General features: G+C 42.5%; 1 protein-coding gene across 1 annotated transcript in view; it reads left to right on the forward strand.

The window, feature by feature from the left end:
- Positions 1-23,490, forward strand: part of LOC149468210 (putative ATP-dependent RNA helicase DDX60) — a 258,721-nt gene that overhangs the window by 174,282 nt on the left and 60,949 nt on the right. The window contains exon 30 of the mRNA XM_089670346.1: positions 20,314-20,514. Within this exon, the coding sequence (XP_089526472.1) occupies positions 20,314-20,514 (201 nt within the window). The remainder of the gene's footprint in view (positions 1-20,313; positions 20,515-23,490) is intronic.

The raw sequence follows: 23,490 nt of genomic DNA on the forward strand, positions 1-23,490 counted from the left end.
GGAAAATACGGAGTATGCGGACAGGGTTGCTAGTATAATCTCCGCTGGATAGCTTAAGACGAATGGGTTCAGTGGCATGGTCTAGTCTACAAAGAGAAAGAGCTAAAAAAGTATCTGGTTTGTTAACCTTAGTATAATATTTATGGCGTGCCCTGCGTAAAGAAAATTCAGCTTAGTCTGTCAGGAAGAGGTCGAGTTCAACACGGGCTCAGGTGACCTAAGGAGGGAAGAAGCAAGGTTAACAAACAATTTACAACTTAACAAAGGTAACATGGGATTTAGAAAACAAAACGACCTGTGCGGTCAGATGTGGTGGCATTAGGAGCACAGGATTAGGGGGAGGACCCGGTGTGGGTCGGTGGGATACAGAGGAAGTCCACCAGGCCGATTGGTAGTAAAAGGGGGAAAGGGAGTAGCAGTAAGGAGATAGGTGAGGACGAAGATTCTTCGTGGAGAGAGTCAAAAATATGATCGGCTGATGATGGTTGAAGGAGGGAACTGGTGTCCACAATGGGGTGTGGGTGAAAAAATCAAGAGGGGCGAGTCCCGAAAACTTTCAGGTGTGTGAATTGAACAGAGGAGATTAAGATGATTATAGCAGGATTCAGTCCATGGTGTATTGAGGGGCAGGTGCTGGAGAGATGAAGCGCCCACGTTTATGCGTGGCGGGTTGACCTGTTGCTGAAACGGAGTGGTGGGCTTTCTGGGGTGAGCAGGAGGCAGACCTTCTGGAGCATCTGAGGGAAGATGGAGCTGAAGGTGGCGGAGTGTGCCAAGTATTTCCTCGGAGGATCTACAGGTATAGTCACGGGACTTGTAGGAAAAGCGTACCGCAAAAGGAAAGCTCCAGCGGTAGGTGATGCCGTGCTGGTGGAGAAGTTGCAGGTGGGGCTTCATGGCTCTGCGTTTAGCGATGGTGGCCGGACAGAGATCATTAAACAATTGGTAGGAATGGCCTTGGAAGGTGAGGGTATTAGCATTCCGAGCCGCTTGGAGAATCTGTTCTTTGGTGTGGAAATAATGGAATTTTGCAATAATGTCTCGGGGAGGGCCGTTTGGTCTGCGTGGGGCTAGAGCATGATGAACCCTGTCTAGCTCCAGATGTTCGATCGGGATTGAGGGAGAGAGCTCTTGTAGTAAGGCGGTTGTCGTAGAGAGGAGAGCAGTAATAGTTTCAGGGAGTCCGCGGATTCGGATGTTAGAACGGCGGGCCCTGTTTTTGAAATCCTCAAGGTGGGACTGAAGCGTTAGGTTTTCATCACGCATTGCCGCGAGTTTGTCTGAATAAGTGTGAACTTCTGCGTGCAGGTTGTCAACCCTGTGTTCTAGCTCAGCAGTGCGGATACCCAGGTCACAAATTTCTTTAAAAAGTTTGCCAGTAATGTGGTCGGAGGTCTGCTTTAAAGCTCTGTGCAGCATTTTTTCAAATTGTTTGAGTAGATCATGTTGCATTGGGTCAGGGCTAGGGCTAGAGGGGTCTGTCATAGGTAATGGGTGTAGTGTCCCTTTAGCTGTGCTGGTGTTAGACTCACCCTCTGAGCTGCTATGGTCTGGATCTGGCTGCAACGCTGTGAAGGACATGGACAGGGAGCATGCCTGCTTCCCTGTAGCTGTGGAGCTGGAGGCCCGAGCCAGGGCTTCCTTAGTGGGTCTCACCTGACCCTGGTGTTTTGCGGAACCTGGTCCATTTTGCCGGGTCGCAGGGATGTCGCTTATGTTAGTATGGCTGTGGGGGGGGGGGGGGGGTTGCAGAGATCAAGGGGGCCGGGAGCTGTGTCAGTACGGCGGCTTGTCCTGGTCCACAGTGGAGCCTCAGGTGGACTGTTGCCTGTTATCGCCACTAGCAATAATTACTGTGTTTTCCCAGCAGTTTGAACACAATGGCTCAGTAAGAGGGAGTCCCCTGTCAACACTTTCTGTGTTGATGGAAGAACTGAGCGAATTTCTTTCCTGTAACCTGTGGTTGCAGGAAAAAATTTGCTCGGTCTGTGGCCTGCCTCACATATACTACATAATCCAAATAAGCCAGTAGCAATACATTTTGCAACATATGATTATTAGGTCCATAAGCTTGGGCCGCATTGTCACTGGTACTGTCAAACCTGGGTTTATATGTGTTTACAGGACATTTCAAAACACATGTAAATGCACATAATAATTTTTAAATAGTGCATGGTGGTTTTCAACAGGGGTTGATTTACTAAAGGAAAATAGACTGTGTACTTTGAAAGTACAGTTGCTCCAGAGTTTAGTAAATTAGGTCAAACTTTGCTTTGCAAGGAATACCTAATCAGGTGCAAGGAAAATGGGGGGGGAGCATTTTTTCTTGCACATGATTGTATGATGGAAGTCCTCAAAGATTCCCCTGATTTACTAAGATCTGGAGCAGCTACTCTTGCTGAGTACAACTACACTTACAGAAAACACAGTCTATTTGCCTTTCGTAAATCAACCCAATGTATGTTCCCTTGCATTTAAATGTGGTCAGCTTAGCTACATTTAGAAAAAATAGATTAGTCAAAAAAAGGATATATACGAGCGCATCTATAGAATAGCAGCTGAACATTAGGTACCATACACCCTCAAAACAATATAGATCAAAAGATGCAGCGCTATAGAACCAGAACGTTACAATGAAAACGAATAAATCAAATGAATAAATCTATATTAGATAACTGAACAAATGCAACAGTTCATAGAATAAGGTGACTTTAGTGCTCTCCTCTATTTCGTATCCTCCTGATGATCAGGCGTTGTGCAAAATAGTGCTGAAGAAGTGCACACTCACCAGAACGCACAGGAAAATGAGCGTTTTTCAATATAGATTCCCCTTAGAATCATCAGCTGGACAGGATGTGGTAGTATGATAGCCTCCTTCCAGAGCTCCTGGATATTCCTGTGTAGCCCCTTGATAGGTGACCTGCGGACTTCTCCTTAAGGCTTATATGCGTTTCTTACCCAGCAGAGAGATGAATGACTAAAATGGATACAGCAATTTACAGTTCATCTCTACAGTATTCACGTCCACTGCCCCGTGTGCAATTCTAAATATCTTCCTCCTCTGTTGTTCACTCAGCTGCATTCCGATTTCCCCATAAATGCTGAGCCGCTAGACAAGCGTTACCCAAGTAATGATTGCAGGCACCGTAAGGTTAGCCCGGCAGAGGCACGTGGCTGTTTGTTGCCAGGGTAACGCTTGTCTAGCGGCTCAGCATTTATGGGGAAATCGGAATGCAGCTGAGTGAACAACAGAGGAGGAAGATATTTAGAATTGCACACGGGGCAGTGGACGTGAATACTGTAGAGATGAACTGTAAATTGCTGTATCCATTTTAGTCATTCATCTCTCTGCTGGGTAAGAAATGCATATAAGCCTTAAGGAGAAGTCCGCAGGTCACCTATCAAGGGGCTACACAGGAATATCCAGGAGCTCTGGAAGGAGGCTATCATACTACCACATCCTGTCCAGCTGATGATTCTAAGGGGAATCTATATTGAAAAACGCTCATTTTCCTGTGCGTTCTGGTGAGTGTGCACTTCTTCAGCACTATTTTGCACAACGCCTGATCATCAGGAGGATACGAAATAGAGGAGAGCACTAAAGTCACCTTATTCTATGAACTGTTGCATTTGTTCAGTTATCTAATATAGATTTATTCATTTGATTTATTCGTTTTCATTGTAACGTTCTGGTTCTATAGCGCTGCATCTTTTGATCTATATAGAAAAAATAGATTGTTTAATCAGATCCTGGATGCACAGAATTCTAAGTGCGGCTAAATGCACGCAAACAGACAACTTGCATTCTAAACCTTCACCTCTGAATGCATATCCTGGGCAGGTCGTTTAAACACAATTAAAATGTCTTCTCTCTCCAAACTTATTTTTCAATTCTGTCCTCCCAATTTCCATTAAAATAGAAAATGTTCCACACAACATACAGAAATTGACCCTCTACTTCGTCTGGCAGAATGCAATTGCACGAGTTGCTAAACAGACCATGCCTTCATAGAAGGCAGAAGACACAGCGGGGTTTATTTACTAAAGCTGGAGAGTCCAAAATCAGACTCCCTTCTGCATAGAAACCAATCAGCTTCCAGGTTTCATTGCCAAAGCTTCATTGAACAAGCTGAGGTTAGAAGCTGATTGGTTTCTATGCAGAAGGGAGTCTGATTTTGGACTCACCAGCTTTAGTAAATAAACCCCAGCATGTCTAGCCAGCGGGCGGGAGCCATCCAACTTTTCAAGTTTAACAAGACAGTGATTATTTGCTAGGTGGTCCTAGAAATCAATCACCGGCCTGTTAACAAGATAAGCATGTCCCACATGTCTTGCCCTCTGTCCAGGCATCCGTGCCTTCTGCCTTCTACCTGCTGTGGAAGGTAGGATCGAAAAGGAGGGTTGTGAATAGCGTGGGGAAATATAAGGGAGGGGACATTCATATAAAGGGAACTTGGCTGCAAGGAAGGAAGGTGGGGGCTGTGAAAAGGGAACAGTATACAAAAAGGAGGGTTTTAAAGGGGACTGGGGGTGCAAGAAGGGAAGAGATGCAAGTAAGAGGGGTCTGTAAAGGGTACTGGGTGTAAGGAAGGGGGGCTGTGAAGTGGACTGGAGTACAATGAAGGGGGGCTCATGGAAGGGGGGCTGCGAAGTGGACTGGAGTACAAGGAAAGGGGGTTGTAAGGAAGGGAGGAACTGTGAAGGGGACTGAGATGAAAGTAAGGAGGGGCTGTAAAGGGGACTGGGGTGCAAAAAAGGGGGGCTGTGAAGAGGACTTCGGTGCGAGGAAGTGGGGACTGTGAAGGGGACTGAGATGTAAGTAAGGGGGGGGGGCTGTGAAGGGGACTGGGGTGCAAGGAAGTGGGGCTGTGAAGTGGACTGGGGAGCAAGGAAGTGGGGATGTGAAGTGGACTGGGGTGCAAGGAAGGGGGGGCCTTAAAGGGGGCTGAGATGTAAGTAAGGGGGGCTGTAATTGGGACTGGGGTGCAAGAAAGGGTGCTGTGAAAGGGACTTGGGTGCAAGTAAAGGGGGGCAGTGAAGTATGATGAGATGCAAGTAAGGTTGTAAAGAGGACTGGGGTGCAAGGAAGGGGTGCTGTGAAGGGGACTGACATGTAAGTAAGGGGTTGGGGCTGTAAAAGGGACTAGGGTCCAAAAAAGGGTGGCTGTGAAGCAGACTGGGATAGAAGGAAGGGGGGGGGGGCTGTGAAGGGGGCTGAGATGCAAGTAAAGGGGGGCTGTAAAGGGGACTGGGGTGCAAGGAAGTGGGGCTGTGACGGGGACTGTGATTTAGGTAAGGGGGCTGTGACATAAAGGGGTGACAGAGGACACTGATGTGAAGGGGTGGGGGACTGTGATGTGAAGTGGGGGATGAGGACACTGATGTAAAGGTGGAAGGGGGGTTGTGATGTGAAGAGGAGACAAAGGACAATTAACTAAAGGAGGCACTGTTATGTAATATGGGGGGATTTGAATGCAAAGGGGGGCTGTGATGTAAAGCAGGCACTGTAATGTAAAGAAGGGGCTGTATGGTAAAAGGGGTGCTGTGATGTAAAGAGGGGGTTCAGCAATTTTAAAGGCAGTACTGTGGTATAAAGGGAGGGCTGGGTGCGAAGAGAGCTGTGATGTAAAGGGGAAACTGTAATGTAAGGGGGTGGGGCTGTGATATGAAGAACCCAAGTCATAGCACAAACATGAGACTCAGACCTCTGCTGGATGAAAGTTTTAATGACCGGACCTCCATGAATTTTAATTCAATATCCTTGTCCTAAAGGCTTCAACAATTTCAATTTAATTTCATATTCCCAGCACAGAATATGTTAGATACCTGCAGTTACACCACTGGATATTCAAACTCTTCAATTTAAATTAGAACCTTCATTTAAACCCTTTCTTCTTACAAACAAATTTGCCTTCTAGCTCCCACATCTCAGAGCACCATGTCCACAATATATTAAACACTCAGAACAGCCTCTTTTTTGTAGCTCAATATTTCTATTTAAATTAAGAGCATACAAAAAGACCTAATCATATCAGGTAAGTTATTTAAAATGCATACAGTACAAACTTATTACAAATAAATCTGAAGTCCAGAATAGCAAATATAACAATGCAAAAAGGCTTGCCAGACTTGTAAATCATATTTTACAGAAATATTCATAGCAAAAGTAGAGTTGGCATTAACTCACAACAATGAAAAAGTCAGGGCAGGGAGTGAGGGCCCAATATGTGCACAAAAGTGAGGCAGGCTATAAGAAGATATTAGAAAGGCAAAGATAGAAAAGGATATGTAGGAGAGAAGATGGAAGGTTGAAAAAAGACCTGAGGGGGACAGGGGGTGGAGGTGGTCAGGGATATCCCACTGTGGAAAAATGAACCGTGTGACCCACTGGATTAGAGTTCACGAAGGTGGTGGTCGAAATTCCCCAGAAACAATGAGAAACTGATTAATACCCACTGCATTTGGGCTGTAACCTGATCAAACGACAGAGTAGTAGACAACCACACTTTTTGCTATTGTATGTTTGGCAGCTGTCAGGACATGGACCATCAAAACATGATGTATATCTCGGTGATCTCAGTTGGTTTTAAAATAAGAAGGGCTCAGAAATTAGATTTTATTTTTGAAAATATTTTTTTCCAGATAGATAAACGTACACAAAATACACATTTCTCCAACAAAAAAGAAAAAAAAACTACATAGCAGACCCCCCCCCCCCCACCCCATCTTGATCATAACCAAAGCAAATCTATAGAAAAAACATGACTAAGCAGCATCGTAAAAACCAGTCTGGATCCCACAATGCTTACAAGTCTCATTTTTAACAGACTAGGCAGTATCGCTATACCTAAAAAGGCTTGCATCTTAACTCAGTGCTGGGCTCATGTGGACTAACCAACATATCCAGACTGAGTCAAATCTGTTTAATGAACTTCTAAGAAAAAAAAGTATGTCTCATAAGAAATGCATTTATTAAGATCAGATATCCAATCAGTCAGGGGGTTCGAGGAAGTTACTTAAGGGCAATTTGCCCGTTTTGTCCTTGCTTACTTAAGGACAAATAGTGCCCGTTTAACAGGTAACCCGCTTAAGGGTCGAATAAAAGATCAACATCTAGTAATTCATTAGGTGTGCCCACAACCTCCACCCAGTGCCTTTTGAAGTTTTGGGCATCACCATAATAGGTGTATCAATGACCCTGAGTTGTCAAAACTAGGACATTCCAGGTCAACTCTAAATCCATTAGTACACAAAAATTCTGGGGTCCTATACACTATGGAGAATACAAATCTAGGTTAGCCTATGCGAAGAGGAGAGTGAAAAAATGGGGAGTGCCCGGAGGATCTCTTCCCAAACATTATCAGAGATAGGCCCAATATCCTGTTCCCACTTTACTCTAGAGGGTAGCTGGAATTCATGAAAAAAACTCTCCAAAAGAGCTAAATAGGTACCAGGTATAGGACCTTTGATGGAAGTTGCTAGAACTATAACACAGGCACAGGAGAAATCCAGACAAAGGAAGAGGAGAATTGAGCATACAGAGAATGTCGGAGCTGCAGGAATTGATAAAACCACCTAGGGTTCAAGGAGAATTCACTTATCAGCTGTTCAAAAGATTTGAGTGTATTGTTCTCGTATAAGGGGGAATATCCTCCTGCGCTTAGTATGGGTAAGTCCCTATCTACTAGCTGCAATCACTCAACCTCAACCAATAAGTAATAAATACCGTGCATTAAATAGTGAAGCGCTCCCAAATTATCTAAAAAACTAATATACCCTCATACCATAAATACCCACTGAACTTAAACTAATTGATATTATAAGTGATAAAAAACATTATAAACTAAATCAATTAGTTGGCAAAAATTCATAAACACTTCTCATATATACCAATATATTATTACCTCTTAATAGATCTGTGATAAAAAATAACAAATATAAAATTCATAATAAATACTCAAATAACAGTGATGGAAACGATTATCATAATAATACTAATTCATGAAAAATGTGACAAATCGTGATACTTGTGACAAACCTAAAAAATCAAAAAAATATATAGTGATTCTGCAATAAATTCTATAATACATATGGCTTGTGATAAACCCTATAACAAAAATAAAAATAGAATAAAATAAAATAAATCGCTTCTTAAATCAGTGAAGAAAAAAATATATAAATAAACTCAGTGTTTCAGAATAAACTCAAATAGTCCATGCAAAAATGTGAAACACTCTGTGATCTTCACTTCTAGTGCTCAAGAAAGGAATCCTCCAACGGCAGCAATGCCTGCTCACCTCCCCTCCTCGACCCACACAGGGCCAAAGGGCAAAAGACTCTCCTTAAAGGCAATCCTTTCTCCAGACAACTCAGCCAGGAACCTCAGGACTTCCACTCCACCTCCTCTCACCACGTCATATAGGACACAAACAAAAACTTCCCATAGTGTAACACCGTTTATTAAAAGTAATATGGCATAACAAACTTTCCCACTCACATGTAATCTTTGAATACAACGCTTTTCCACCTCACATCATGGGTGTATTCTCATACAGGGAGGGAAACCAATATGGCCGCTACGTCCGGACAAAACGTCCCCACGTGACCGGAAGTGACGTAATCTCGTACTGGGAACGCCATTCCCAGTACGAGATTACGTCACTTCCGGTCACGTGGGGACGTTTTGTCCGGACGTAGCGGCCATATTGGTTTCCCTCCCTGTATGAGAATACACCCATGATGTGAGGTGGAAAAGCGTTGTATTCAAAGATTACATGTGAGTGGGAAAGTTTGTTATGCCATATTACTTTTAATAAACGGTGTTACACTATGGGAAGTTTTTGTTTGTGTCCTATATGACGTGGTGAGAGGAGGTGGAGTGGAAGTCCTGAGGTTCCTGGCTGAGTTGTCTGGAGAAAGGATTGCCTTTAAGGAGAGTCTTTTGCCCTTTGGCCCTGTGTGGGTCGAGGAGGGGAGGTGAGCAGGCATTGCTGCCGTTGGAGGATTCCTTTCTTGAGCACTAGAAGTGAAGATCACAGAGTGTTTCACATTTTTGCATGGACTATTTGAGTTTATTCTGAAACACTGAGTTTATTTATATATTTTTTTCTTCACTGATTTAAGAAGCGATTTATTTTATTTTATTCTATTTTTATTTTTGTTATAGGGTTTATCACAAGCCATATGTATTATAGAATTTATTGCAGAATCACTATATATTTTTTTGATTTTTTAGGTTTGTCACAAGTATCACGATTTGTCACATTTTTCATGAATTAGTATTATTATGATAATCGTTTCCATCACTGTTATTTGAGTATTTATTATGAATTTTATATTTGTTATTTTTTATCACAGATCTATTAAGAGGTAATAATATATTGGTATATATGAGAAGTGTTTATGAATTTTTGCCAACTAATTGATTTAGTTTATAATGTTTTTTATCACTTATAATATCAATTAGTTTAAGTTCAGTGGGTATTTATGGTATGAGGGTATATTAGTTTTTTAGATAATTTGGGAGCGCTTCACTATTTAATGCACGGTATTGTTCTCGTATACCTGTGCAATAGTACAAACTCCTGCCCATTCCCACCTCTGAAAGCCCTGCAGGCTAGATATCTCAGGGAGTTTATCATTCCCCCAAATAGGGGTATACTTAATCGGCGAAGAAACCCCAACAGCTTCTTAACAGAATCTCACACCTTGAACAATCTTGCGATGGTGGGCATATATGAAAATACCGACCTCCCTGACAACCCCTCCAGGGCATGCAGTGGCGGGTGTCCCTGAAATACAAAGGAGAATAAACAATATTTAGGGCTAACTGAGTCCTACCATGCAAAATGCTGCAATTGGGCTGCAAAAAAATTAATTCTCGGATTTGTTACAGCTAAACCCCCAGCCTCCTTTGGATATTGTAAAAATTCTAATTTAATATGTGGGACCTTGTTCCACCAAATTAAATTTATAAATATATCATTGGCCTTAAAAAAAAAAAAATCTTCAAAGTGATCCAGATTGGAAAGTTATGTAAAAGGTATAACAGCTGTGGCATTCATATTATTTTTATTAGGTTTAAATAGCCTATAAATGAAAGGGGAAGTTTACACCAGACTTTGATTTGAATTTGCAACCATGACAACAATGGAACAATATTATACAATATTTATGTTGAGGAAGAGGTTGTCATGCTCCCACCTTAATATTTAATAGAGGAAATAATCTTTAAATGGGTCAAGGTGAAGGATAAAGCATTAGATAAGGAATCTAGTGGCAAGAGCATAGACGTTTCCCAATTAGTCCTCATGCATAGTGGATGTTTTTACAGCTGCTGTTTTTGGCTTTTGACGGTTTTTTCTACAACCAGTAAACTCCCCAGCATGTTATCCTATGTGTCCATGCACGCATAGACTGTAATCAATGTTTTTTGTCAGGAGCGTTTTTTTGGGTTTCTAGAGTTTTCTTAGCTATAAAAATGCTCTAATGCTGAAAAACGTGGCAAAACATGGTAAATCATGGCAAACCAGCGTGTTTGGACTTCTGTTTTTTAAAAAAAAAATGTTTTTGGTTAAAAAAAACCTAAGAAATGCTAAAAAACGCAAATGTGAAAAAATGCAGCTAAACGCTAAAAAAAGCTGGAAAACTCACGTTTTTAACATGACTTTACACAGCTAACGTTAGCAGCGTTATTAAAATGCCCACTGTGCATGGAGCCTTTATAGCCAACCCTGAGAATCTAGCAAGCTCGTCTATATAGTTCATAACTGCTGGCAGAGACTACTGAACATTAGATAAAAATAACAAAATGTCATCAGCGTACAGCACTACCTTTTCTTCCATATTAGCTCATCAAACCCTGCCTAGTGCCACGAAAGAGCTTAAAAGGGGGACTGCAAACCATGAACCCTTATGGAAGCCCTAGGGGCTAAATACAGTAATTGAACCCATTGACAAAATGTAGAACCAAAACCAAATTTCTCTAAAACGGCCAAAAGGTAAGGCCATTCTACTCTGTCAAAAGTTTCAATGGCATCCAAAGCTAAAAAGGATCTGTTGAATTGGTAATCTGCATTTTGAGATATGCCCCTCTAATATTGACAGCTGTAGACACATTTGGCATAAAACTAGCTTGGTCAGGGTGAATAATGTGTGTTATCACCTTTTTCAATCTGTTTGCCAACACTTTGGCAAAATTTTTAGCACCAGTTGGTAGTAGAGATATACTGTAGGTTGGTGTGACTCTAGATAAAAAGGATCCTTATCTTTTTTTCAGAATAACTAATTGAAGCTTCACACATTGAGTCTAGGAGATGGCCCTCCAATAAAGCAGCATTGAACGTATTGAGTAGAGCTGGCAGGAGCAGTTTGTCATATTTTTTATAAATTTCAACCGGGATACCATACATCCCTGGCACTTTACCATTCGGAAAGCCCGCTACTGCAGCTTCTAATTCTGATTGATTAAGGGGCACATTAAGAAGTTGATGTGCCTGTGATACCGTTGGGAGAGTAATAGTGCTATGGTAGGCAGACAACTCAGCTAAAGTATAATGGACACGAGAGGCATATGGATCTTGGTAAAAAGAATGAAAAATAGCCAGGATAGTATTTATATGCGTAAACACCTGACCCTCTTGATCTTTTAGGGCTGTTACCGATGTAAAGTTACATTGTGAACAAACTACTTGGGTCAATACTCTACCAGATACCTCCTCTTCTGCCCATGTCAGTCGTTTCTGCAAAAAAATGTTTATTTCAAGCCCTGTCTGACAGCAATGAACTCAAATCTGGTCTGCAAAATCCCCTGACTGCTTCATTAGTTTAGCTAGGATCCAGGATATATTTGGTTTCAGCTGCTGCAGCCTCTGCCTTTATGATAGGATGTTCTAATAATACTTGTTTATTTAAAAGGCCTCGAAGATACGCCTTAAGAACATCACACACTGTATTAGGCGATGCTGATCCTCCATTTTGAACAATAAAAATCTCAAGATTGGACAACAGAGTCTCCACCTGAGGAATCTAGCTAAAATGGGTTCATATGCCAAGGGATATTGGCCTCCAGAAGCCTGGGGCGATAGTAAAAATCAAGAGGGAGTGATCAGAAAGGCTCCTTGGCTCTATTACCACATCTTTAAAGACCAAAGCAAGATTCTCAGGGCACAAGAACAGATTGATTCTGTACAATAAATTAAATGTTTTAGAATGAAAAGTGTATACATTTTCAGCAGGATGAAACCTCCGCCACATACTGTATCCTGTAGCTCTAGTTCCCTGCAGAGCTGCCCTAATGGGGACAAGGCTCAAGTAAGTGTAAATCTATCATATTCTAAATTAATCACATTGTTAAAATATCCTGTCACCAAAAGAGGAAGTGAGGGGGAGACCTCTGCAAATGAAATGAGCTGATGAAGCACATCAGAATTTTAGGGAGGAGGATTATAAATGACAGCAAAAATCAATTCTATATTCATATATCTGACATAAATTTGCCATTCACATCCACTAGGGTCCTAGTGCAGGAGAATATTACATCATTATAAATCAAAATAGAAACCCCCCTGAAAGTAGAAGGAATACACGGAATGATAAGCATCCCGAACAAAGCGTTGTCGTAACCATCTAGTAGTGACTTGAGTAATATAGACCTCCTGCAAACAGACAATAGATGGACAGAATGAAGCTATAGAATCAAAAACAGCATTCCTCTTCAGAGAAGCATTCATGCCACATACATTCCAAGATAGGACACGAATATACTGTTTTGCCATAATCAAAGATATATACGGACTATTTTGAACAGTCCAGGCAGCTGGCCCATATGTCCATGAACATAGCTAATATCATTAACCTGATAAACACTCCAGGCAGTAAAAAATAGATATGCTCCAAAAAAAAGAGGGGAAAACACACACAGGTTCTTGCAGGAAAACAACAAGAGGGGTTCCTTACTAATAGCAAGCAACAAGATGGGAGTCCGACTGACTCATTATCAGGAAAAGAGACAAAAAAAGAGAAAAAAAATAAAATGGGAGTTAAGGGTTGATCCAAACACCATAGTCAGATATTGGGATAGCAAAAAAAAAAAATTCATTCTTATTTATAATCCATAATCCAATATTAAAATGGCAAGCAAGCCTATCAGTTGCAGCCTAAGGAGATTCCAGAATTTGTACTTGACCATCATAAACAACCCGTAGACGTGCAGGATAAAGCATAGAATAGGGAAGATTCAACTGCATTCGCTTCTTAACTGCTTGGAAAGAAGACAGATGTTCTTGCACCTCTGGAGAAAAATCCAGAAAACACATTTTGGAGCCATTGAAGCTGATTTCATTCTTTGCCTTAGCCCTGCGCAGAATATTTTCCTTATCTCTAAAATTTGAGACAAATAAGAAAGGGTCTTGGAGGATGACCTGGTGGAAGAGGATGCGTGGGGACCCGGTGAGCGCACTCCACTGCAAATAATGAAAAAAGATAGTCCCTACCGAAAATATCCACAAGCCAGCATTCTGCAAACGGGTCAGAAGTCCCCACAGCTGAATTGCTCTCGCCACTATAATCAGAAATCGCAGTGCTAATAATCCCAGCTACAGGGAGCACTGATGGATATATAGCAATCTGAGCAGCATTTTACATACAGTGGGGATCGAAAGTTTGGGCACCCCAGCTAAAATTTTGTATTAATGTGCATAAAGAAGCCAAGGAAAGATGGAAAAATCTCCAAAAGGCATCAAATTACAGATTAGACATTCTTATAATATGTCAAAAAAAGTTACATTTTATTTTCATCTTTTACACTTTCAAAATAACAGAAAACAAAAAAATGGCGTCTGCAAAAGTTTGGGCACCCTGCAGAATTTATAGCATGCGCTGCCCCCTTTGCAAAGCTGAGACCTGCCAGTGTCATGGATTGTTCTCAATCATCGTCTGGGAAGACCAGGTTGTGTCAATCTCAAAGGTTTTAAATGCCCAGACTCATCTGACCTTGCCCCAACAATCAGCACCATGGGTTCTGCTAAGCAGTTGTCTAGAAAACTGAAACTGAAAATAGTTGATGCTCACAAAGCTGGAGAAGGCTATAAGAAGATAGCAAAGCGTTTTCAGATGGCAATATCCCCTGTTCGGAATGTAATTAAGAAATGGCAGTCATCAGGAACAGTGCAAGTTAAAGCAAGATCTGGAAGACCAAGAAAAATATCAGACAGAACAGCTCGCAGGATTGTGAGAAAAACAATTCAAAACCCACGTTTGACTGCACGATCCCTCCGGAAAGATCTGGCAGACACTGGAGTTGTGGTACACTATTCCACTATAAAGAGATACTTGTACAAATATGGTCTTCATGGAAGAGTCATCAGAAGAAAACCTCTTCTACGCCCTCACCACAAAAATCATCGTTTGAACTTTGCAAATGAACATATAGACAAGCCTGATGCATTTTGGAAACAAGTTCTGTGGACCGATGAGGTTAAAATTGAACTTTTTGGCCGGAATGAGCAAAGGTATGTTTGGAGAAGAAGGGGCACAGAATTTAATGAAAAGAACCTCTGTCCAACTGTTAAGCATGGGGTTGGATCAATCATGCTTTGGGGTTGTGTTGCAGCCAGTGGCACAGGGAACATCTCACGAGTAGAAGGAAAAATGGATTCAATATAATTTCAGCAAATTTTGGATGGTAACTTGATGCCATCTGTGAAAAAGCTGAAGTTAAAGAGAGGATGGCTTCTACAAATGGATAATGATCCTAAACACACCTCGAAATCCATGGGGGATTACATCAAGAGGCGTAAACTGAAGGTTTTGCCATGGCCTTCACAATCTCCTGACCTCAACATAATTGAAAATCTATGGATAGACCTTAAAAGAGCACTGCGTGACAGACAGCCCAGAAATCTCAAAGAACTGGAAGACTTTTGTAAGGAAGAATGGGCAAAGATACCTCAAACGAGAATTGAAAGACTTGGCTGGCTACAAAAAGCGTTTACAAGCTGTGATACTTGCCAGAAGGGGGCAGTACAAGATATTAACTCTGCAGGGTGCCCAAACTTTTGCAGACGCCATTTTTTTGTTTTCTGTTATTTTGAAAGTGTAAATGATGAAAATAAAATCTAACTTTTGTTGACATAATATAAGAATGTCTAATCTGTAATTTGATGCCTTTTGGAGATTTTTCCATCTTCCCTTGGCTTCTTTATGCACATTAATACAAATTTTTAGCTGGGGTGCCCAAACTTTCGATCCCCACTGTATGTGTCTCTGATATACAGATTTCTGAATTAGGTTGTTAAGTGGTAGAAAAAGGAGCATCCAGATATAGGTTACCTGGGGTTTAACCAGATCCTGCTCCCTTAAAATAATATGCTGAGTCTTTTCAGTATTATGAATGCTGGCAGAGAGCTCCAAACAGGAAGCAGCCAACTGGGGAACCAACCCCTCCTCAGTGGAGCCAGTATGGAGCGGAGGTGGTGTAACACTAAGACAAAGTCTGACATTAGCTCCTACCTGTGCCGCCTGAGCTGTTTGAGAAGCTGATTTAGAAGACCCTGCTCCTTCCTTTCCTTGGGTCATCACTAGCATATGCAGCGCAACAGGCAGCTAGAGGAGCCCCCAGGCAAAGAGGGAACCGGACAACAGCAGAGGACCAGCAGGAGAAGTGCAGCCACGATCACCCAGCACCACAGGAGAGGAGAGGTAAAGGCCAAGCTTCAGTGAGCACCAAGGCTGCAAACACCGCCGCCGAAGTGCCAGACATCACAAATGCTGACAGCCTGCAAGCCCATGAAAAGGGTTAAGGTAGGATTTGTCAGCTGGAGCTCAACAAACCACCTGCTGCTTATAAATAGTTTCAACTGCTGCAGTCGTAGCTGGATTTGGTAGTGCACCAAATTTGATTCCAATCCAAAATTTCAAGGTACACGCCCAAGTCTTCTCCCAGGCTTTTACATAGGGAAGTGGGGTAGACGAAGGTTTAGATATAAAAGTGGTATACAGGAGTGAGATTAAGCCCGGTGAGTGTGGATCTTTTAAGTACTTACAGTGGATATAAAAAGTCTACACACCCCTGTTAAAATGTCAGGTTTCTGTGATGTAAAAAAATGAGACAAAGATAAATCATTTCAGAACTTTTTCCACCGTTAACTAAAATACTGCTACAAGGCAGCACGGGTGCACAAAATTACATGTATATATACGTGATTTTGTAGTTCCGTGTAGGGGGCACGCCCTACCCGTGCCACCATTTGTGGCTTCAGCTGTCAATCACTGGGTCCCAGCTGGTGATTCCTCGTAGGTGATTGCCGAGTATCTTCAATTGGGGAAAGACCTGTGTATAAACAACACAGATCTCTCCCCTGTCAGCTTCTGCACACTGCTTTGTATGCTCTGCATAGCAGAGCCATACAAAGCAGTGTGCTTACAGTGTAAAGCATTCACATAGCACACAGTTAACCCTTTGATCACCCCTGATATTATGCCCTTCCTGCCCAGTGCCATTAGTACAGTGTCAGTGCTTTTTATTAGCACTGATCACTATATTGGTGTCACTGGGGAGGTCAGTGACACCAAGTCAGTTCCCCCCAAAGTCAGAATGCCCGCCATAGTCCTGCTATAAGTCGCTGATTGCCGCAGTGTATATATACCACCATTTGTAAACGCTATAGCTTTCACACAAACCTACTGGAACAGCTGAACTTTATTTTGGGTTAATCAGAGGCACTTTAAATGATGACAGGTGTGTAGTGACTCCTATTTACCATGATTCTGAATGTGATTGAATGTGATTGCTTAATTCTGAACACAGCTACAGTTATAAGAGGGTGTGCACACTTATACAACCACATTATTTTAGTTTTTTCATGTTTACTCCCCCCCCCCCCAAAAGTTTGTTTTTCAATTGAGTTGTACAGTTTATAGATCACATTGTAAGTGGAATAGGTTCTGATATGATTTATCTTTGTCTAATTTTTTTACATCACAGAAACCGGACATTTTAACAGGGGTGTGTAGACTTTATATATCCACTGTAGATTCAAATGGGTGAATTACAGTGTATCTCGTTGCAGCTTCGGAGTAGTGGAACTATAATGCTTAAGCTGTAAATAACAAAACAAGTCAGATGAGGGAAGTTGGTGAGAGGCTTGTAGACCTGCAAAGGATTTTATGCCATTGGCATTTACCAAAGTGTGAAAAACGGTCAATTTCTGGGCTGTCCAGATTCAAAGCCAGGTTGGATGGACGGATTAGGTAGGAAGGACAATAATGGTAAATGCTGGGACATTAGACCTCCTGAATATATATTATCATCCTAGATCTTCAAAGAGTGGTGAGAGAAAGGGTTGGAAATCAAGGCTCTTTCTCAAGGATGTAGCCACACCAGATTGAAAATAAACAAAAGGGTACAGTCTTCTGCCTCAAGGGGTTTCACTGCTGGCATGGTATATTGGGAGATCTGCCTGAAAATGTCTCATGAGGTATGTGACTCCCAAGCCTCCACAGGGGTGTGTCTGAAACAAGATCTGCTTAGAAACATTGGGCCTAAGGCATCGCCATGTGAAGTTTAGTACCTCCCACTGAATACCTGTCATAGTGGAGGTAGGTATCTGAATTGGCAGAACCTGAAATGGGTAGAGCAGTTTGGGCAGGTAAGCCATTTTGATGGTCGCAATGCAGACTAACCAGGAAAAGGTATGACCAGACCAAGTGAGCAAATATTGTTTACGTTTTGAGAGAAGACAGGGTAGGTAGCCTCATACAGAGTGGAGTAGGAGTTCGTAAGATTTATCCCCTGGTATGGGAGTTTAGTGGTTTCCCAGTGGAAAGGGAATGGACTGCTGGAGTGAGTCACATAAGGGCTTGGAGGGATATGTTGAGAGATTTAGATTTACTAGGGTTAACATGCAGACCAGATATGTTGCCAAACTGTGTTAAGGTCTGCTGAGGGGTGGATAGCGAGACAAGGGGATTGCTGAATGCCAGGATAACATTGCATGCGAACAGACTTAGCTTACATTGTATCTGTCCAATCATCAAGCTGGTAATGTCTGGCCCTGCAGCTCCCTCCAACAAGGAACCAAGAAAATAGGGTCTAGGGCCCAGCAGGGCACCCTGTCCATGGGCATAGCAAAAAATGACTAAACAGAGAAATCACTAGGGAGAGGAAAAGGGGGCACAGCATGAAGAGTCAGATTGGGGAGAATGAGGGGGGGGGGGCTAGACAGGATGTATCATTAATATAAATCTGAACAATAGCTACAGTATTGTGCCTAATAAAGCAGAGGAAGGCCTGCACTGCACCAAGTGCAGAACTGAGGCCAGGTAGTGAGAGGAGGAAAGGGAAGGAGATGATGATTCAGGGAGGAGACAGGTAAATAGGGGTACAGAACTTAATATGGGCCCACAATAAAATGAAAAGACACATAGTCAACTGTTCAAAAGGTGGCAGAACACCAGTAGTCAGCAAGCAGGAAGGGGAATCTCGTCCGATTAAAAAAAAAAAAAGGACTATACCACAGATGAGAAAGTTCCAGGAAGTGGGAAAACTCAGTCTGCTGGGCATAAGTCCAAGGAGGGTAGGGACACTGGAGAATGTTGACCATGAGCCTAGTCCACAGAAGGGGACCGCAGAGGGTATGTCTGAGGTCTCACAGCTGGGGAAGAGTGCTGTGGGTCCAGGGGAGGAGCCAATAGGGGACTGCGGGAGACGGAGGCTGTTCAGTTTTGTTGAGCTTTCTCCAATGTAGTGTGGTTGCTGTGTTCAAAGATAAGATGAAATGGATAGCCCCATGTATAGGTAATGCAGTGACGCTGGAGAGCTTGCAAGATTGGCTTCATCTCCCTCCATTTCACAATTGTAAAGGGGGCCAGGTCAGCAAAGATCTGCTAGTCATATCTTGGAAAGTCAGATGAGGCTTATTGTGGGATGCCTGAAGAATGCTTTCTTTAGTGCAGTAGTAAAGACACTTTACAACAGCTGACTGGAGGACAGTGTCTTTATCAGTGCTCCGTGGATTCTGTCGAACTCCAAACACTCGGTTGGAACCCAGGGTGTCAACTCCTGTATAGGTGCCGTAATGGTGGATTATGAATGAATCACAATGTCTGGGATGCCCCTGAAGTACAAATTCGAACTGCAAGACCTATTTTCCAGGTCTTCCAACTTATAGTGGAGCAAGGTGTTTTCGTCCTGCAGTCACTCAAGTTCTTTGTCATGTGCTGTAATGGAGGTATAGGCATCCTCCATTCTGACGTCTAATTCCTCAGTACTCTAGCCTAGCTCCCGAACATCTATAGAAAGGCGCTCAGTAATCTGCTTAGATGTGGTCTGAAGTATCTTCTGGAGCCTTCTCTCAATTTGTGAGAGTATGTCTGCATAAGTGCCAACATGACTATCTCTATCATTACCCCCTTGGGAAGTGGACCTCGGAGAGGCGTCCGCATGCTTGTGCATGATCGCCATCTTGGGAACAGCAGCCTGGGCCAATGCCTCTATGATAGAGTGGCTCCAGACATTCCCCATTGTTTTTGGAGGTGTCATGTAGTGGGGAAGAGATGTAGAAGCCAAAGGGGATATGAAGAGCCATGCTGAGATGAACCGATCCGTGTCCTGATGCTCAACAGCAAGAGCGCGGAGCGGAGCTAGCCTAAAGCGTGTCTGCCATTGGTCGCTGTACACATGCACCGGGATAACAGCCTCTTTTAAAACCCCACAGATATACACTAAAAATGGGAATCTGATTTAGCAGCTACCAAAATTCCTGCAGACTGTTAAGCCATACGGACAACAGTAGCCAAATGATCTAATAATAAGATAACAAATACAAGGAGCTTTTGTTTTAGTACTTAGTGCATGCAATTCCCTCCGACATCAAAACATGCTAAAATATAAAACGGGTCAATTCTGATCAACACAGGTAAATGGACATGGTGTGAATGAGCCCTAACAGCTTAGAAACACCTGCTGGTTCTTTACATAAGAGGGCTGGAAGTTTACTAAAATTCTTAAGCAAAAGAAAGTAATAGGGAAAGAGCTAAGATTTCAGTGCCTGTTTTGTGAAATTTGAACAGCTCATTCATGCTATATTTGCTGGTACCATGCTAGGATGAATTGCCCAGTGCAGGTTTAGCACAAGACAAGGCAAAAATCCTTGTTACCTATGGTGTCAGGTCTTACCACTGGGTTACACAGGTGTCTTTATCAGATATTTTTTTTAAATATGAAGGGAAATAGTGATTATATAAGTTATTTTACAAAAACAAAGATAAAGTAGATACGGTATGTATGAAAACATGACACAATATTTTTATTAGATGGCAGGTCGTGCTGGAAGAAGAGGACTGGATCTAGAGGGAAGCGTGTTTTTCTTCAACATTTCAGTGCCAAAAGTGAAAAAACTTATGAAGTCCAACGTTCCAGAGCTAAGAGGCCAGTTTCCTCTGAGTATTTCCCTTGTACTAAGACTAATGCTGCTAGCAGCCAAAGCAGATGACAAAGAGGATGCTAAAGCAAAAGTAAGTTTTTAACACTGTTTAGATTTTCACACTGTTTACTAGAAAGGGGAAACAACCTCTACTATAATGAAAGTAAAACGTCAATTTTGACCATTTTCCAAGTCCACCCTAAGCAGGTGAAGGTCTTCACTAGAATTACTTGGCTTGCTTTCTCTGCCTCTAGGAAGTAGATGAAAGTATCAAATTGTGGGTTAAAGCTGTGTCTAAATTTTGGCATTCAAATTTGTAAGCTGCAGAGAAAGGAGAACATTGTTACTGATACATAGAGACCACTTACAAAAAAAGACTACTGTGGGAGGACCTTCCGAATGCAGTATTAAAAGCATAGGTAGATTTTTAGAAATTGCTCAGCAAATGCCCTTTCCATTAATATCTAAAATAGTGCATAATAGCAGGTAAAACTATTTGCTGAATGCATACTGGTCAAGAAAGACAAGCGATGTTGGATTTTCATTAAAGGAAATCTATGGTTGCAGCATACACTTTCACTTTATAACATCAGCATTTTAAGAACCATAGTGATACCAGTAAAGAGTTAGTAACACTCCCTACAAGGTACAGCGCTTTACCCAAATGAACTTACCAGTGATTATGATTACGTATATAGTGTAACAGTCACAGGGGCATATCATGAAATCAGTGGGCCTGTTTGCAAGATCAAAAGTAGGCCCCAGGCAATGATAAAAAAAAAATGTGCAGCTGCAAAAAGTGGGCATGGTTTAAATTGCACTTTTGAAAATGGGCGTGGCTTAAAAGGGGTCTGGTTAAATAGTGTCTGAGATGACTTGCAGAATGTGGTAATGTTAAATAGGGAATGTACAGTGTGGAGTGTTTGGCGGTGGGTAGTATGTACAGGGAGAGGAGTGTGGAGTGTATGGCGGTGGGTAGAATGTGCAAGATGGTGTCAGTAGTTCTTTATTTTTATTCTTTTTTTTTGTACAATTTTATTAATTTTTTTAAATTTAATGTTTTATTATTTTTATCATTTTTTCAAAATGCTTTTTGGGTGGCCAGTGGATGGTGTCGGTAGAGTAATAGAGTGGGTGTCAGAATTTTTCTATTTTTCTTATTTAGTTTTTTTAATTATTTTTTTACAATTTATTTTTGTATAATTTTTTTCACAATGATACAATGATTTTGTAGGGGGCAGTGGACAGTGTCAGTAGGGAGAAAACAGGAAGCACTAGTATATGTTGGGCTGTCATTAGATTGGGATGAATAAACAGAACCTGTACTCCCTTATATCATGCGTCCTTGTAACAGTCCCCCTTACATCAGATGTCCCCACATGGGACCAACTACTACCATAGGCTGATTACACAAAACTAAGCTTCATTGGCTGCACTCATGAATGCTATTGCTTGAGGACAAAATAGGAAAGAGGGGGAGAGAAGAGAGAGAGATTTGGGGGAAGAAAGAAAAGAACTGGAGGAAAGAAGGGAATAAATGGATGGATGGAGGAAGAAAGAGAGGAAGGAAGGAAGAAAGGGGGGGGATGGATGAAGGAAGGAAGGAAGGTAGAAAAGGGAAGGAAGTAATAAAGGAAGGAAAAAAAGAAGGAAAGGAAGGGAGGGAGGAAAGAAGGAAGGGATGAGATGGGGGAAGGAAGGGAGGGGAGGGAGGAAAGTAGGAAGGGAAGGGATGGAGGAAGAAAGGAATGGAGGGGAGGGAGGAAAGAAGGAAGGGAGGCGTTGGAGGAAGGAAGGAAGGAAAAAAAGGGATGGAGAGAATGGATGAAGGAAGGAAAGGAGGGGATGGAGGAAGGAAGGGAAGGAATGGAGGAAGGAAAGGGAGGGGATGGATGGAAGAAGGAAGGAAGGAAAGGGAGGGAATGGATTAAGGAAAGAAGGAAGGGGAGGGAATGGATGAAGGAAGGGGAGGGAAGGGAGGAAAGAAGGAAGGGAAGAGATGAAGGAAGGAAGGAAAGAAAGGAGGGGATGGAGGAAGGAAGGAAGAAAAGGTAGGGAATGGATGGAGGAAGGAAAGAAAGAAAGAAAAAAAGGAGGGGAGGGAGGAAAGAAGGAAGGGAATGGAGGAAATGAGGGGAGGGAGGAAAGCAGTAAAGGAGGGGATGGAAGAATGTAAGGAAAGAAGGAAAGGAGGGAAGGACTCACGTGGATGGTTCCAGGCTTGCTGGCACATTCAGAAGCATCACACAGCTGCCGGCTGCTCTGTACACAGTTTCCCATCCCATCCTCTTCTCAGAAGCTGCATAGACTGGTGTGTTGGCAGGGACAGGGGGAGGCAAAGCATATCTGGACTCTCTCCTCTGTCATTGTTCTGGAGGATGAGGGAGGGGCTGAGCACTCTCAGAGAAGTTGAGGCAGCAGTGATCTGCAGTGGGGGGGGTCTTAGGAGCACACAGGGGGGCCCCAGAAGGAAAATCGAATGCACAGTCAGGGATGATTGATGCGGCGGTGGTGACAGTCACAAGCACCGATCTCTCTGTATGGCTTTCAGTGAAGCAGATTGAAGCCGCTTTTCCTCCTCTCCCTCCTGCACCTTTCAGCTGCTTCATTGAAAGCCATACAGGGAGATTGCTTCTGCTTGTAAATGTCCCCACCGCTGCACTGATCCTCCCTGACTTTGCTCCTGATACATCTCATCCATAGGTGTTCACAGCACAGGGAGCCCCCCAACCCTCAGGGCCCATGTGCAGTGAACATCCTGCACCCATAGATGATACACCACTGAACAGTCAGCTTAAAGTGTTACTAAACCCATGACTCTGCATTCACTATATCTAGTCTCCCACAGTACACAGAACATGGAAACTGGAGCACTGGTTAAAACTTGTAGGAGGAGTTTTCATTCTGCTTTGATTGCCCTATGAGGCTTCATAACCCCTGACCCTCTGTATGGACAGTGCTCATTGGCCCTGTGCAGATCACATTCACCCTCCAAAAGAAAAAAAAAACTCTCTAGCAATGCACACTAAACCGAGCATGTGCATAGTGACTTCTAGAGCTCTGTACT

Source organism: Staurois parvus, unplaced genomic scaffold, assembly GCF_062004578.1.
Source record: "Staurois parvus isolate SC_StPar_1 unplaced genomic scaffold, SC_StPar_1.0 ptg000090l, whole genome shotgun sequence".
NCBI classification, from domain to species: domain Eukaryota; kingdom Metazoa; phylum Chordata; class Amphibia; order Anura; family Ranidae; genus Staurois; species Staurois parvus.